Raw genomic sequence first — 16,041 nt, forward strand, 5'->3', positions numbered from 1 at the left:
CACGGTGGGTCCTGCTAGCCCACTCGAATATCTGTCTGATCGCCTCACTCTCCTTCAATCAACAAACTTTGTGCTCAGTCCTAGGGATCCAATGGTGGACAGGGAGGCTTGATGTCTCACTTTATCTGATCTACCCGAGTCGTTATCTTTCTCAGGGCCTCTGAATTTTCATGGCTGTCTCTCTCTGGGAGTGTCTCTTTGGTTGACCTCTGTTGCTTTCCCTCTATTCCTGGAGTTTCTCTCTCTCTCTCTCTCTCTCTCTCTGTTTTCCTTTCCCTGTTTCTGAGAATTGCTGTTTCTAATTCTTTATTTCCCTTGCTGTGTGTTTCCATCTATGGCTGTCACCTTGTCTGGGTCTTGGTCTCTCTGTCTCTTTCTCTCTCTCTTCTCTCTCTCTCTCTCTCACTGTGAATCAGTCTCCCTCTCTCTCTCCCTGAATGTCTCAAAAATTCTTCCGCTTCTGCCTCCCTAAGTCTCTCCCTTTCCCTCTCTCTATTTGTCTCTCTGGCTCTGTGAATCTCTATTCTCTCTCTCTCTCTCTCTCTCTCTCTGTCAAGCTGTGACTCTGTGGGTCTCTGTCTTTTCCTCTCTGTGTGCGTTTCTCTTTGGGAGTTGATCTCTGTCTCTCTCTCTGGGAGTCGCTTTCTAAATGCTTGCTCCTGTCTCTTCCTCTCTCTGTCCGCACACCCTCGTCTTCACAGAGGCTTTTTACAAATGCTGTTGTCTCTGCCTCTCTCCTTTTCTCTGGCTGTGTTTCTCTGGCTCTGCGAACCAGTATCTCTCTCTTTCTTTCTCTCTTTGGTTTTGCGTTCCTCTTCCTCCTGTATCTCTCTGATTCAATCTGTTTCTCTGTTCCTGTCCCTCTCTGGCTCTGTCAATCTCTCTTTCTGTCGGTAGGGGGGGTCTCTCTCTCTCTTTCTCTCTGAATATTGGAATCTCTCTCTCTCTCTTTATGACTCAATATCTCCCCCTCCTCTCTTCTCTGTCTGTCTCTGTCTCTGTCCCTTTCTCGCTGACCCACTATTTGTCTCTCTGGTTCTGTGACTCTCCCTTCCTCTCTCTGGAGGGTCTCTCCCTCCTTCTGTGTCTCTGCGATTCAATCTATTTGTGTCTCTGGGGCTATGAATCTGTGTCGCTGGGGGTCTCTCTCTGAATATTTGCATCTGTCTCTCCCTCCCTGTGTCTCTCCCTCCTCCCTTTTCTGTTTCTATCTCAGCCTCTGTCCCTTTCTCTGACCCACTCTATTTGTCCCTCTGGCCCTCTCTCTCTGTCTCTCATCCCGCTATGTCTCTATGTCTCTCTGTGATTCAATCTCTGTCTCGCTGGCTCTGGAGTCCTCTCTGTGCATGTGTCTCGGGAGGGGGGGGTGGTCTCTCCGAATGCTGGTGCTGTCACTTTCTTCCTGCCTTCCTCGCGTCGGTTGCTCTACCCGCCCCTCCGCCTCTCTGGGCGCGCTGGGTCCTTTCCCAGCTCTAGGGAGAATGGCTCTGTTGCCAGGGGCAACCTCCGTCCGCCCTGGGCTGAGGCGCGCAGTGCATTCTGGGACTTGTAGTCCCAGCCTCCGGACTGGCCGTTTTCGGGAGAGGCCGAGAACTTCCTCTCCCGGCAAGCCTCACGGAGGTGGGCGGGGCGCTGAGGCGGCGCCCGGGGACTCTGGGTGCCCGCCACACCCTCTCTGGGACTTTTTGGGGGTCCGGGTCGGGTCTCGAAGCCGAAGGGGAGTTGTGGGAATCCGAGTCCTCCTCTAAGCACTCTTTCCCCAAACGTGGGGTCCATGGGCCCTCCAGCCACCTTGAGGCGTCAGTCGTGCCCCAGAGCGAAGGGTAGGGGGTCTGGAGTGGCTCCCCAAACTGACCTAAGAATCCCACCGCGTTCCAGTCCAGCTCTCCTTGGCCTCTTTCTTGGGTAACCAACGGGTTACCCCTGGGTTCTATAGCTGTTCTCTCGGTTACCTTGGCGGGGAGGTGGTTAAAGCATGGGATGGAGGAGGGGAGGGTGGGCTAGATGCCCTTTGAGAAGACAGGGATTGGTGTAGGTGGGAGGCTTTTCTTCACCTAAGGAGTGTGTCCTAGTTGGTCCTCCCCTCCCCCCCCCCTTCTAGCAGCACCCTTCCCTCCCTTGCAATGTCTCTTCCCAGTTGCTTTTGTGGGCGTAGCTGAAGGACGGTTGCGTGATCCTGGAATTTTCGCAGACTTATGTATTTGTGATTCTCCTCATGTTGGGGTAACGGGCAAATGACCTTCTGTGAGAAAAAGATTCATAGAGTAATTCATTTGATCTTTATGAAGGTCTTTTATTTACTAGGTGTAGTCAGGGAACGTAGAGCTTAGGATAAGATGGAGCTGATGGTGGGATGTAGGCAGGATCGCATGCTAAAGCCCTTGAAGGCTCGACTGAGTTTTTATAGTACCTATAGGCAACGTGGAAAGGGATATGGAAGTACTTCAGCAGGGGAGGGCAGGATCAGATCTGGATGTTGAAAGAATCCCTCTGGGGCCAGGGTGGGCTGGAGGTTGGACCGTCAAGGAGGAGGCTGGGGCAATAGTTCAGGTGAAAAAAAAAATGGAACCTGAGCTGGGCCAGGGACTTGGAGAGGGGAGCAGAAATTAATGGTATTTAGGAGGAAGAATAGATAGCGTTTGGTGAGCAACTGAGGAGAGGGTAAGTCAGAGCAAGTGCTTGGGTTCTCAGCCCTGAAATGGGGAACCTGGAAGGAAGAGTTGATTTTGGAGGAAAGCTCCAGCACCCACATTGGGATGTTGTATTTCTGAGGTGCTCATGGGACTCCGAGGAGGGAGAAATCTTGTTCATTTCTATCCCACCCAGCCCTCCTACTTTGAGGAAGTAATTTAGAAGACCCAGACTCAGCTAGCATTTTCTGATGAGGCGAAGGTCATCTTGGCCCCAACTCCCTTCTTCCACCAGACCCAGGAATCTGGGCCTTGCCCCTCCCCTGGAGTCCTCCCCAATAATAAAGAAAGCACAAGTCCTTTTTTTAATCTTTATATTGAGATTTTAAAAAAAAGAACATTATGGATGTGGGAATGGGGGAAGGGACAAGGCTTCTATGATTAACAGCAGGAGCTGATGGGAACCAAAAGCTCCGGGGAATTAAAAAAAAATAAAATATATATTTATACATTTATATATATCACGTTATGCATGTGAGTCCCAGAGAAGCAGGAAGCAGCAGCAAGAAGCAACTAGCACACAGAAATACCCGTGCGTGTGCACCACACACTCAAGCAATGCATTCCTCCGGCTATGGCAGTACCAATCCCATCCTCCCACCCATCCCCCCCCAAAAAAGAAAAACTGCAAAGAAACTTCCTCTCTGTAATAATAGGGCCACCCAGTAATTTTTGCCCTCATGACCAGAAAAAAGAACAGAAAAAACCCAGGCTGATATTGCCTTGAAGTTCGGCAGTGGCCATTTTCTTCTTTTCCTCCCTGTCAAAGCAGGACACGTTATTTTTAACACTGAGGCTAGAGGGCCACATTACTGCCCCTCACAAATACTTCAGACAGTTGTCTTCGAGACCCTGTGGTTCTTTGCCTCACTCCTTTTTCTCATACCACAGAGAATAGCTGGGATGAAAGGCACCTGTCCCTTGCTTCCTTTAAGATGGCCTCTAGGCAGTGGGTTTTAGTAAGCCTGGCAAAACTTCTAGAGCCAATCTCAGGCAAGGCTGAGCGCCAGGTGGGGCAGAGACCCAGGGTCTGTGCTTAAAGCTTCCCGCCCACCAGAAATTATTGACCTCCAGCGATTTTTTTTTTTTAACTTAAAGGGGAGGTCTACTGCATACCCTCCTCCACTGGGAGAAAGGGGGCCCAATCCTAGCTCCCCACCCTCCACCCCCCCCAAACACACACACGCATACACACATTGACTAAGGCACAGCTAGGGCGGGCAGGCATGCTTTGGCAACGAGGACCGAGGGAGGCCCATGGCACGGACAGCTGCGAAGAGGGGTGTGGGATGTGTTGGAGCTCAGCACCTTCAGAGGTGGGTGGACGGTGGGGGAGAAAGAAGTCTAGGGGCTCCCAAGGAAAAGGAAAGGGGTGATCAGGAAACAGGCTGATGAGAAAACCAACAGGAAACCCAGAAAAGAGATCAGAGGAAGAAAAGGTAGAAGACAGTAGAAAAAGAGAACTCAGGCAAAACAGGATGTAGGCAACAAAACAAAACAAAACAAAACAGGAAAGAGGGGAAACAGAGCAAGAGGAAAGGGGCAAAAGGAGTCAAAGAAATGGGAAAGAGTGATGATGGATCAGGAAGGAAAGGAAAAGGGCAGGAGGGAGAGGAGGTATTAAAAGGCAATGAGGACTCAGTAAAGAAAACCCCAGGTAAGAGAAATGAAGATGTTGGAAAGAGGGAAGCCGAGGCCCCTTGGAAGAGTCTTAGACCTTGACAAAAACCAGGCGAGCAGAGTAAACCAAGTCGGCCACATACGCCAGCAAGTTGATGGCCGTCAAAATGGCCACAGCCAGGAGGCGGTCCCAGTCACACACGTAGTAGGCGTGTCTGTTGCTGCAGCTTACGTCTCTCCCCCGCCGGGGCTGGCCGCCGTACTTTTCATCAAACTGGTAGAGGGGCCAGAGGACCAGGGCGGTGGCGTAGAAGAGGACAGACAGCAGGGCCAGTCCTGACAGGAAACTGGGGAAGGGGATGGGCAACATGTTGGTGCAGTCCCCCAGGTTCAGCAGGATAGCGATGGCCGCCAGAATGAAGCAGATGGCATACACTGCCACGCACCACTCCAGGGCAGGCTGGCGCTGGTACAGGTAGGGGCTGCTGATGAACGCGAAGATGATGCAGGCCACGAAGGTCTCCAGCACCTTGAGCAGCCCTGGCACGGTGGCCATGTAGCCGGTGATCTCGCCGGGGCGCGCCCGGGTCCAGGCCACTTCGGTGGCATAAGCCACACAAGCGATGCAGGAGAAGAAGGTGGCAGCGATGGCGTGGTCCCGGGAACGGCCGTGAGATAAGAACTGGACGTAGGTGGTGGGGTAGATGATGGAGGCCGAGAGGCAGAAGAGGGCTGCGTAGCAGGCGAAGGTGATGGGGAAGTTGCGCCAAGAGAGGGGGAAGCGGGCCTGGAGCCCACCTAACTCAACGATGAGGATGAGCAGGGTCATGGCAAAGCAGAAGCACCATGTGAACATGGACCAGTTACCCATCGGTCCTGTCCAGGCATTCACGCTGGCCACCAGTGAGAAGGCCACACAGGTGGACAGCAGCTGCAGCAGGCGGAGGAGGCCCAGAGGTTGGGTCAGGGCCCGAGGGGACCCCACGATGGTCGGGGACCCCAGGCCAGAGGACGACGTCATGGTGGTTGTGATGGTTGTACGGGTCACCGTCACTGGCATGGCTGGGGGAAAGGGAAAGACAGTGTCCTCACAAGGTCCCAAACATGGGAATCCAGGCCCCCCAAGCCCTCATCTCCCCTGGGGACAGATTAATTTGGGCTCTAGCTAGGGAGTTCCCAAGATGTGGGGCTTTCAGTTTTCAAACCGGGACGGTCCTGGGCCTGTAGGAACGTTTTGGTCACCTCAGTTCCAGGCTCACTCCTCCCTCACCCTTGTCAGAACCCAAGAGTCTAGGCTCCTGTTTTTCTGCTTCCCAAGAGAACTATCTTCTCTCTCTTGAGGCCTAACTACTGCAGAACTACATTTCTTTCTTCCCACTCCAGATACCCTCCTGCTTCCCCACCTTACCCCAGGGGCTCAGCAACTCAGCCATTTAAGACTGGTCTAAAGCATCCTCCCTCTTCTGCCTCCTGACATCACCCTAGTGTCAGGACAAGAGGCCTGTCTTCTGCAGGCTCTAAAAAACCCCATCTCTCAACTTCCTTCCTTTGGGTATCTAGTGCTCTGCACCCCAGCCCCTGTGAACAAACTTCCTTCCTCCACCTAACAGTGACCTAGACATTTCCAGCCTCTAAACAGCCAAGATTCCAATCTTGAGTGCTTATCAGGGGCCCAATCCGAGCTCCCAACCTCCCAGTCTGCCTCCTCTCACAGAGCTCCCAGCCCTGGAAAACCAAGATTCTCCCCTCCCTGGGTCTAAACTCTCAGCAGCCCTCCTCCTCTCCCCACCTCCTACCTCAGAGATCAGGAATCTACACTCAGTCTAACTCCTGCCTGAGCCGCAGGGCTTGATACTGCAACCCAAAGCTGAGTTTCCTCTTCCCTCTCTCTCCTCCCCCCAGAACCCAGCTAGCTGGTTCCCCAACTTCTAGGAAACTCAGCTCCCCAGATTCCTGACTGTCCAGTGCCCCAGCCCCTTCTAGTGAAATCTCCAGGCCTCACAGTTCCATTATGCAAGGTCAGGCCTCTGGACCCTGGGCCCTTGGCCTTGAGAATGCCAGATGCCCTAGACTCTGGGAAACTAACTCCCTTATTCCCTCCTTCCAAAACCCACAGCTTTCACCTCCTTGTCCTAAAGGCCCTCAGGAATCGAATGCCCAGCCTCTTAGGGACAAGGTGCCCAGATCATTCCTCAGGCTGCAAAATGTCTAAATCTCTCAGCTAATGCCACTAAAATACTTAGGAGGCCTCTCTCAGCCACAGGGAAATAAAACTTCCTCCTTGCAGTGTCAGGCACACAGGATGGCAATGTCACAGGCTTTTAACCTCTTCCAGGCCCCTGGCCCGGAACAACAGCTCCCAGAGGCACAGGAGCCCAGCCCCTGGCCACTCTTCTTCCTCAGAGTGTCTGGGACCCTCTTCTTTGGAACCCAAGCTTCCAGGCCCTTCTCTCAGGATCTAGGAGTCCTGGTTCCCAGCCCCTCCTGCCTCAGACCCAGGGGTCTGGTCCCCCAGTCCTCAACTCCCTTTGGATCCAGGGTTCCAGGCCCCAGCCCCTCCTCCCTCAGACCCAGGAAGGAGTCTGGGCCCCCAGCCCACTCACCAGCGGTCTTAGCTGAGGAACCCACGGAGAAAGATCTGGCTGTGGAGACGGATTAAGTCACCCTCCTGGAAAAGGCTGGTAAGAGCACCTGAGTAGGAGAGAGGACTTCAGCGTTCACTCAGAGCAGGCTTCTCACTCCCGGGACCCAGGAGACCCACCGGCCACGCTGCCAGCCTCTGTACCCTGGGCACACCTCCCTGCCGGGGCAGGGACTTGGGGAGGAGCCCAGAAGGGGTCTGGGTCGTGACCCCAGGGAAGCCCCGCCCCTCTCCTTCCTCCCCTTCCACAAACTGTGGGTGGCGTGGCGTGAAGGGAAATGGGCAAAAAGTGCACGCCCTGTGGGCAAGAGTGGGCGCCTGTGTGATCTTAACCCCGCTCGGGCCAGGGAAGCCGGCGGCCGGCTGGCGGGAGGACCCTGGGCGGTGGCTGCGGGGGCGGACGGCCCAGCCAGGCTCGGCGACTCCGCGCCTTATAAGGGCTTCAAGTCAGCCCAGCCATCTGGAATGTGGCGGGGACCAGGAAGCGGTGCCGGGACCCCTGCCCCTCTCCTGGATTTCAAGGGAGTAGGGGCCTGGACTCCCAGGTCTTAAAAGGAGAGGGGTGGGAGCCTGAATTTCTGGGTCCCTATAAAGAAAGGCTGGCAGCCCCCAGAGTATCTCTAAGAGACGAGTGGCCTGGGGACCCCGGATTCCTGGGACTCCGGCTCCAGGCCGGAAACCGCGCAGTGTTGGAGTCCAGCCCGGAGATCAATAGCCACACCTCCACCACCTCCCGGAACTCAGGTCCTCCCGCAAGGGCGGGAGGTGCCACACGCAGTCACACACCTCCTGCTCCCCTACGCCTCTCCAGGACCCGCTAGAGGGAAGTCGGGACTAGCCCAACCCCCTGGGCTCCAGAAGGCGGGTTTCTGCCCCGCCCAACGGGGGAGGAGGAAGAGGGAGGGGCATAACTGGCTCAGCTCCCCACGGAAGGTGGGTCAGCGCGGGTGGGGAGGGGACCACAAGCGGGGGAGGGGTCCCTCCCGCCCTTAGGGCCTCCAGCCGTCGCCTGAGGTCAGAGCTCAGGAATGCGCAGCCGGAGACAGGAGGAGGGAGAAGAAACACCCCTTCAGGTTTCCTCGCAGAGCAGCAGCCTGGGCCACACCCAGTACCTCAGTACCCTCACAACTCCACTACAAGCGCCACACCCATCACTCGACAGACTCCAGATGGGACCCTGAACCCCAGCCTCGGCTCTCAGCGCCCAGGGTTGCTGGACTCAGCCTTGTTCTCTCCTGGCTTCCCAGCTCCACCTGCACTTTAGGAGCACGAGAACTGGATCTCACTCCAGCCCCTGGCCTTTTAGGGAGCCCAAAGTTCCAATTCTGCCTGTCCCCTGGACGGGGAGGGGTCGGTAATTCTGAATTCATGCTATTCTCTTTTTCAAACCCAGGCCTCCCAACCCCAAGCCCTTTCTGTCCTAAAGAGCCTCCACCTACCAGATTCCTGCCTCCTTCAATCCGGACACCTAGGAATCCCCATTTCTCTACGCCCTAAGACCCAGAGGTCCACACCTCCAGCCCCTCCTCCCTCACAGCCAGGGGTCCTCCCCCACCCCCTCCTGCCTCAGACCCAGGGGTCTAGGTTCCCAGCCCCTCCTGCCTCAGACCCAGGAGTCTAGGTTCCCAGCCCCCCCTCCCTCAGACCCAGGGGTCCTCCCCCAGCCCCTCCTCCCTCAGACCCACAGGTCCACATGCCCAGTCCCTCCTCCCTCAGTCGCAGGAGTTGGGGTCTTCGGTCACACCCTCCCGCTGGACTTAGGAGTCCAAGCCCCCAGCCGCTTCTCCCCCAGGCTCAGTAGTCCCTGCCCCCAGCCCAGTCTTTCCCCAGATCCATTGGTCCAGGTTCCATTCCCTCCTCTTTCAGAGGTACGACCTGCATGAGTCCAGGTGCCAAGGCCTATCCTCTCCAGGACCCAAGAATCCTGGCCCAGCCCCAGTCTTTTTAGGGTTCCAGACGTTCTGAATCCCAGCCCATTCCTCCCTCTGGACCCAAAGATCGTGGACCTCTGCTCCCGCCCTCTGGGGTCCCAGCAGCCTCACCTCAACCAGCCAGTGGCAACTGTGGCTGAAGCAAAGACCACAGCTGCGGACTAGAAGGGTCTGCGGGCTGGGTGGGGTTGGCGGGAGCGAGCGCGGGCCGGGCCGGGGGCGGGGCCGGAGCCGGCCCAAGCTCCCAGCTGGGCGGAGGACAGGGACTTCCCCCAGCCTGGGCTACCCTAGTCCAGCCTTGAAGGCGGGGCCAAGGTCAGGCCACGCCCCTGCCGAAAATAAACGTACGGTAGATCTCCCGCCCTACCAGCGAGGGGGATGGAGGGCTGAGGTCACCGTTGCCATGGTGACAAAACAGGAAGACACAACAGCTGGCGGAGTGGGGACTCCTGGGGGCTGCCCTCCCCGACACAGTCCTAGAGAAGTCTCCAGGGTAGGCCAGGGAAGACCGTTGCCACAGAAACCCGCATGTTTAGGGTTTGTTTAGGACGGAGCCCCCCAGCTCAGGTCCCCACCCCCGGTCCCACTTCACTCAATTCTCCTCCTCCCTGCCCCCTCCCTCCTTGTCTGCTCCGGCCCCTGCTCTGCCATGATGGACGAAACCTTAGACACCTGAGTCGCAGCGGATCGGGGGACCAGGCCTCCCAGTTTAACGCGGTTTGTGGGTTAGGGTCTCTGTCTCTTGGGTCCCTGAGAGAGAACAGAATTGAGGGTGCCGATGCCAGGGCTTTAGAAGGTTCTGGGCTAAGATCCCTGACTCCTGGTCCCGCCACCCCCCTACCCCCGCCGCCAAGAAACAGAAGCTGGATTCCTGTATTTAAGGATCTCGAAGGAGAAGCAAAATGGTCCCTTAATCCCCATGTACACTGGGACCCGCGGTGTAAGGGACTGCCGGGCCAGATTCTTGGGTTGATGGTAGTGGGGGCGGTTGGTAGCAAAATTCCCAGAACCTAAAGCGGTAGGAGTTGGGGGCACATGATGCCTAGGCTGGGGGCCCAGTTCTTTGTCTCAAAAGAGCAATCAAAGCTCAGACTTCTCGGTTTTCAGAGCAGCAGTCCTTGCAAGACAAGCCTCCTGGGTCTGGAAGGGAGAGATATTTTTGGCCTGCATTCCTGGCTCCTGGACAGAGGAAGGGACCGGGAATCTTAATGAGGACGGGGCTGGGGCTGGGGGCTCTGGACTCCTGCTTCCCGCAAGAGGGGAGGGTATCCGAAGGGCCGGTGCGCCCGGGACCCCAGAACCGGGAAGGGCTGCAGTGTTCGTCTTTAGGGGCGGCTTTGCGGCCCTAAAACGGACTGACGAAGCTAAGAAAATAAAAAGGGAGCTGAAGGTCGGGATGCCGGGCCCCCAGGCATGGCCAGGGCGGGGACCCGGGCGCCTGGGTCCCTCCCTTCTGGCCGCGCTCACTCACCGCGCTCTGCAGTCGTCCTGGGCGCGGCCTTCCTGGCGGCTGCCGCTGGGCGGGGCCTGGTGGCGGCTGCGGACGCTGGGTGAGGATGAGCTAACGGGGCGCTTCCCGCGCTGCTGCCGCTGGGTGCCTTCCAGGACAACCAAGAGGAGGCTTTGAGGCCGAGCCCCGGGGTGGCAGCCGCGCGAGTCGCGAAGGGAGGGGTCGGAAGGGGTCCGGAGCTAGGTGCGTGCGCTGCGGAGGAGGGAGGGGCCGGGGGGCGGACCTGCAGGAAGTGGGGTCTGCAGACGTCGGGGGGCAGGAGTAGGGAGGAGGAATGTAGAGACTGTATGCCCACTTTTGTGCCCCTGTCAAGGGAGGGGGCCCAGATCCTCTTTGTCATTCTGCGCCCTGTATAGCGGAGAGGGTGTCAATGCGCCCAGCATCAGGCCTTGCCTAAGGAGAGACGGCTATGGACTGATGGGGAGTCAGAACACGGTATTACTAATAATTCGAGGCTCCCAGGGACGTCCCTAGATTCTATTCACACACTTTCTTGGTCTCAAGTGTAGCAACAACTCTTTCCCTTTCCTGTCTAAATCTGTCCCTCTCTTTGCTTGACCCCATAGTACACCAAATGGTCCAGAGATGGTCTCACTTACATAACTTACTGTGTTGTGCCTTGTGGTGGGAGCAGTCCGCCTGTGGGCACTAGAACTCGTCAGCGGCTGAGTTCAGGATGGCAGGAACAGGGAGCAAACATTTGAAGAGTGAGTCACTGGGTGCAGTCTTGAGAAACAGTATCCTTGAGTTCCCAGGTCTGTGTAACCTGGAATCATGTGTGTGCCACTGGTTCGGTGTTTACCCATCCTACAGGTCAGCACCCTGACCCCAACGATGTTGTCTTCAGCCTGGCACTGTCACCCAGTCCCAAACAGGCTGTGCCTCTGTTCTGCATTGGGGTACATGGACACCCCCCTACACACACACTGACGTCCTAGTAAATTGAGTTCCTTGATCAGAAGCAATATTGTGTGGGTTAACATGATGGTGAATAGGGCCATTCAGTGCACACACAGATGCTGCTGTTGGCAGAAGTGCAAAGGGCAAGAAAAGCAAATAACAAGCCCAGAGTTATTTATTCCAAGGAAGAAAAACTCATTGCCCAATTCATGATGGAAGAGGTCCAATGTAATCCTCAGGTGACCAGGTATTTGGCTGGCCTTCCTAGGAACCTATACCACATTGGGGGCTCAGCAACTGCTGCTGCCAGTGAGGTGGGCATGCCTCAGTGACGTAGCTGGCTAAGCTTTGGTGAGGCAAATTCATGTCTGGTCCACACGGCCACTTTGCTTATGAGCCCGTTGAGCAAGCACTGCAGAGGCTCGGGAAAGAGGCTGTCACAGAGTGATCATCTGATCTACCAGATGGCATGATAGCATTCTCTGTGATAGACGTTTTTGGGGGAGAGTTCAGCTGTGATACAGATTATGAACTGTTTTCCAATCCCAACACTTCTGACACCAAGTGTATGTTTGGTTTTGGGTTTTGTTTTTGTTTTTGAGACAGTCTTACTCTGTCGCCCTGGCTTCGTGCAGTGGTGTCATCATAGCTCACTGCAATCTTAAACTTCTGTGCTCAAGTGATCCTCCTGCATCAGCCTCCCAAGTAGCTGGGACTGCAGGTGCACGCCACCACACCTGGCTAATTTTTTCTATTTTTAGTAGAGACAGGGTCTCACTCTTGCTCAGGCTGGTCCCAAACTCCTGAGCTCAAGCGATCCTCCTGCCTCGGCCTCCGTAAGAATGCTAGGATTACACCTGGCCCAGCTTTGTTTGTTTGTTTTTATTTGTTTTATTTCACACAAATGACCAAGTCACCGGTTCTCTGGACACCAACTAGGTGTCCAATGATTCAGTTCAATTCCAACTCTACTGCCCAGAGTTAGAGTCAGACCCTGCAGGTTAAGGGCTCAGTCTTACAAGATTGCCCCCACCTTACATGCCAATTGCAAGTCCCAGGCCTCCCATACTTCTTACAAACCAGCTACAAATTGGGAGTTCCCTGGATGGACCCCCTCTTCAGGTTTGATAGTTTGTTAGACAGCTCTCAGAACTTAGGAAGGCACTTTGCTATTGCGGATTTATTATAAACAATACAACACAGCAATAGCCTAGTGGAAGAAATGTATAGGGCAAGGTTTAGGGGGAGGGGTGTGGAGCTTTCATGTCCTCTCTTGGTGTGCCACCCTCCAAGAAACTGGATGTGTTCATCAACTTGGAAGCTCTATGAACCCCATCATTTAGGATTTTAATGGAAGTTCCATTACTTATGCATAGCTGATTAAATCACTGGCCATTGGTGATTTTTTTTTTTTATTCTTATTTCAGCATATTGTGGGGGTACAAAAGTTTGGTTACGTATATTGCCCTTGTGCTCCCCACCCCCCCCCATTGGTGATTGAGTTCAATCTCCAGCCCTTCTCCCCTCCTGAAGGTCAGGAGGGGGGGCTGAAAGTTCCAGCCCTCTAATCACATGGTTGGTTCCTCTGGCAAATGGCCCTCATCCTGAAGCTACCTGGGGCCCATCAAAAGTCAGAAATTAGCCTAAATGCTGACGTAGCTGAAAGGGGCTTATTATAAATAACAATAGATGCTCTTCTCACCTCAATCACTCAGAAAATTACAAAGGTTTTAGAAGCTCCATGCCAGCAGCTGTGGATGAAGACCAAATATATATTTTTCTTTCTTTTTATTTTTTATTTTTTTAAGAGAAGGGGTCTCACTGTGTCGCCCAGGCTAGAGTGCAGTGGTCCAATCATAGCTCACTGAAGCCTCAAACTCCTGGGCTCAAGCGATCCTCCCACCTCAGAGTTGCTGAGATTACAGGCATGAGGCACCACACCTGGCATATTTCTTATTATATCACAATATCATTTGGGCCCATTTGAAAGTTTTATTCATCAAAAATATTTCTGAGTGCCTCCTATGTGAGAATATAACAGGCTAAAAAATGCCTGCTCTAATGGGGATTTTATCTCTTAGGTGAATGGCAAAGGGTTTAAGTAACTTCTTTATTTGGAGGGGGTGTTCCTGTTGTCCTCAGACTACTGGATTCTCAGCAATTTCCCTGAGGTGACAGTTCCTGCAATTTTCATGGGGCTTATATCTCCCATGCTCTGGAATGTATGTGTCTTAAGACAACAGGTCTTATCAGCATGATGTCATCAAAGCAGTGGAGTAGAATGATATCTGGGAGGTATTGAAAGGTGAAATTTCCTGGAGAGTACATTGTGGAACAGAGTTGGAGAAATAATCTAACCCCTGGGGAAAGGTATGATGGTATGCTATCCACCTGTATTAGTTCTCTAGGGCTACTTTAACAAATCATCATCTTGGTGGCTTAAAGACAACAGAAATTTATCCTCTCACAGTTCTGGAGGCCCAAAGTCTGAAATCAAGGTGTCAGCAAAGCCTCACTCCCTCTGGAGGGCCTGGGGGAAAATGGACTCATTGCCTCTTCCAGCTTTGGGTCGCCTGTGGCGTTCCTTGTCTTGTGGCCTCATCACTCCAATCTCTGCCTCCGTCTTCACATCACCTTGTCCTCTGTGTGTGTCTGTGTCTCTCAAATCTCCTCTATGTCTCTGTTATCCATTCATTTATTATTGGATTTAGGGCCCTACTGGATAATGCAGAATTATCTCATCTTGAGATTCTTAATTTCATCCCATCTGCAATGGCCCTTTTTCCAAAGAAGGTAACATTTCCAGGCTGCGGGGATTAGGATATGGACATACCTTTGGGGCCACCATTCAGCAGCCCGCTCACTACACCATCCCAGGTGAAAGCAAACCTACTTCTCATTGCTCTATTTACTCTGAGTCATCAACCCAAGGGCTGGGTTGATTTCATCCTGTAAGGAGATCACATCTGGAATAGCAGCTGCATTGGAGTTACCTTGCTGGGGTCCTGAGCCCTGTGGAAGTGGGAAAGAGAGTAGGATCCTGTGTTTCCAGATCTCACTTCCTCTCAGTGACATTGAGCTTCTTGGGAAGATGGAGACTCTGTGTCCAACACCACTCAGCATGAGGCAGACTCCTGCTAGACACGGACTCTCTCAGATTCAGTCGTCCACTAGCTCCAATTCCTCAGAAACCCTTGCTCAATGCCCTCTGGAACTATTCCAGAAACAGCACATCCCTGTATAAAAGCAATTTCTTCCTTAAGAGTTCCTTTTCCCTTTGCCTTTGTTGAAATGGATGTCCTCCAGGCTGTTCTCCGGATAAAACAGCTTTGTACAATCTATTCACTTCCTGGGCACCTGTCCTCATTTTCCCCAGATGGTGTTCTGAAGTTCTCAGTTCTCTAAAGAACTTCCCAGCTGATGTGCCATGAATGGGTCAGAGCTGGGCTGTGAGATGTCGATTCCCTCCACTGTGAGAGTGGCCTGCTTGACTCTGTGGGGGCAGCCTCGTCTGTTTACCCCATGTGCTGCAAGAATGGCATCATGCTTCTCATGCCCCGTGATGCAAAATGTTTAGGAGCCACTGATTCAGAAGATCTGCAGCATTGACTGCTGTCACCCTCCATATCCCACTCAGTTATCCATGGATCTCACACATCAACCACCTCTTCCGTTGTGCTTTCTCAGCAACTTCTACGGTGACCTTTGCTTTCCCTGATAGAAACCCTCAGTTCATCAGCCCTCTCCTTTTTTCACTTTCCTCCTTGTTTAGATATGATTCTATGATCCATAATTTCAGTAACACTCTTGCCATGTTAGGGTACCTAACACTCCTCTACACTTCTGTCTTTAGATTGTCCCAGTCTTAGAGAAGAAAAGCCCAGCTCTCAGTGTTTTTCTGTGCTTGCCCCTGAATAATTGAGCATTACTAGAAAAAATCACATTAAAGGGCAGACTAGTTCCACCATCAGTACACAATCGCCAAACTCGAATGTGCCCTCAGCATTGCCCGCCATGCCGTGGCAATCCTCTGGTCAATTCCTCTCCCTTCCTGTTCTCCAGAGTGGCAAGTGTCTTAGTCTGTCTTTTGTTGCTTATAACAAATTACCTGAAATTGGATAATTTATAAAGAAAAGGAATTTATTTTTTACAGTTATGGAGGCTGGGAAGGTCCAAGGTCCAGGGAGGTGCATCTGGTAAGAGTCTTCTTCCTGGTGGGGACTTTCTGTGGTGTCCCAGGGTGGGGCAGGGCATCGCATGGTAAGGGGGCTGAACGTGCTAATGTGCTAACTCAGGTCTCTCTTCCCCTTCTTATAAAGCCACCAGTTCTCCTTCCCTGACAACCCATTTTCCATTAACCCATTAATCCATGAACAGATTAATCCATTCATGAAGGCAGAAAGCCCCTGTGATCCAATCACCTCTTAAAGGACCCATCTCTCAATACTGCCACAGTAGGGATTAAGTTTCCATGTGAGTTTGGGAGGGAACGTTCAAACCACAGCAGCAGGTACACTGTTTTTATTCTCTTCAATCTTTGACACCCTCTACTCCCTCTCATTCCCTGTAACTTCCCTTCTTTATTTAGAGAGCAAAATAGGCTGGGAAGCCCCTCAACTTCCCTGTCCAAATCTGACTGCATTTCCACCAACGTCTTCTTTTAACAATAGAGAAGTTGTTCTCATCTCATGCCAATTCTTCTTTTCCTCTTTTGGATCTCTAAAGACATCTTTCTTCTCACAACCTTAC

At 53.3% G+C, this 16,041-nt stretch overlaps 2 protein-coding genes across 4 annotated transcripts in view; one reads left to right on the forward strand and one right to left on the reverse strand.

Moving 5' to 3' along the window:
* LOC138374230 (NACHT, LRR and PYD domains-containing protein 7-like) overlaps positions 1-16,041 on the forward strand; it is a 672,516-nt gene that overhangs the window by 622,790 nt on the left and 33,685 nt on the right.
* MYADM (myeloid associated differentiation marker) lies at positions 3,085-10,403 on the reverse strand. 3 transcript variants are annotated; one of them, XM_069456858.1, is made up of 3 exons: positions 10,354-10,403; positions 6,914-7,001; positions 3,085-5,372 (listed from the first exon to the last, which is right to left on the reverse strand). In XM_069456858.1, exon 3 carries the CDS (start codon positions 5,368-5,370, stop codon positions 4,402-4,404), a length of 969 nt encoding a protein of 322 aa, XP_069312959.1. In that variant the 5' UTR covers positions 5,371-5,372; positions 6,914-7,001; positions 10,354-10,403; the 3' UTR covers positions 3,085-4,401. The 3 variants fall into 3 exon arrangements, with proteins under 3 accessions (XP_069312959.1, XP_069312958.1, XP_069312961.1); XM_069456857.1 differs by lacking the exon at positions 10,354-10,403 and adding an exon at positions 8,994-9,054; XM_069456860.1 differs by lacking the exon at positions 10,354-10,403 and adding an exon at positions 7,738-7,754.

Source organism: Eulemur rufifrons, chromosome 24 (genome assembly GCF_041146395.1).
Source record: "Eulemur rufifrons isolate Redbay chromosome 24, OSU_ERuf_1, whole genome shotgun sequence".
In the NCBI taxonomy this organism is placed as follows: domain Eukaryota; kingdom Metazoa; phylum Chordata; class Mammalia; order Primates; family Lemuridae; genus Eulemur; species Eulemur rufifrons.

Bases quoted from the DNA above. Each gene is read 5' to 3' on its own strand.
- MYADM (XM_069456858.1), bottom strand. From the start codon at position 5,370: ATGCCAGTGACGGTGACCCGTACAACCATCACAACCACCATGACGTCG.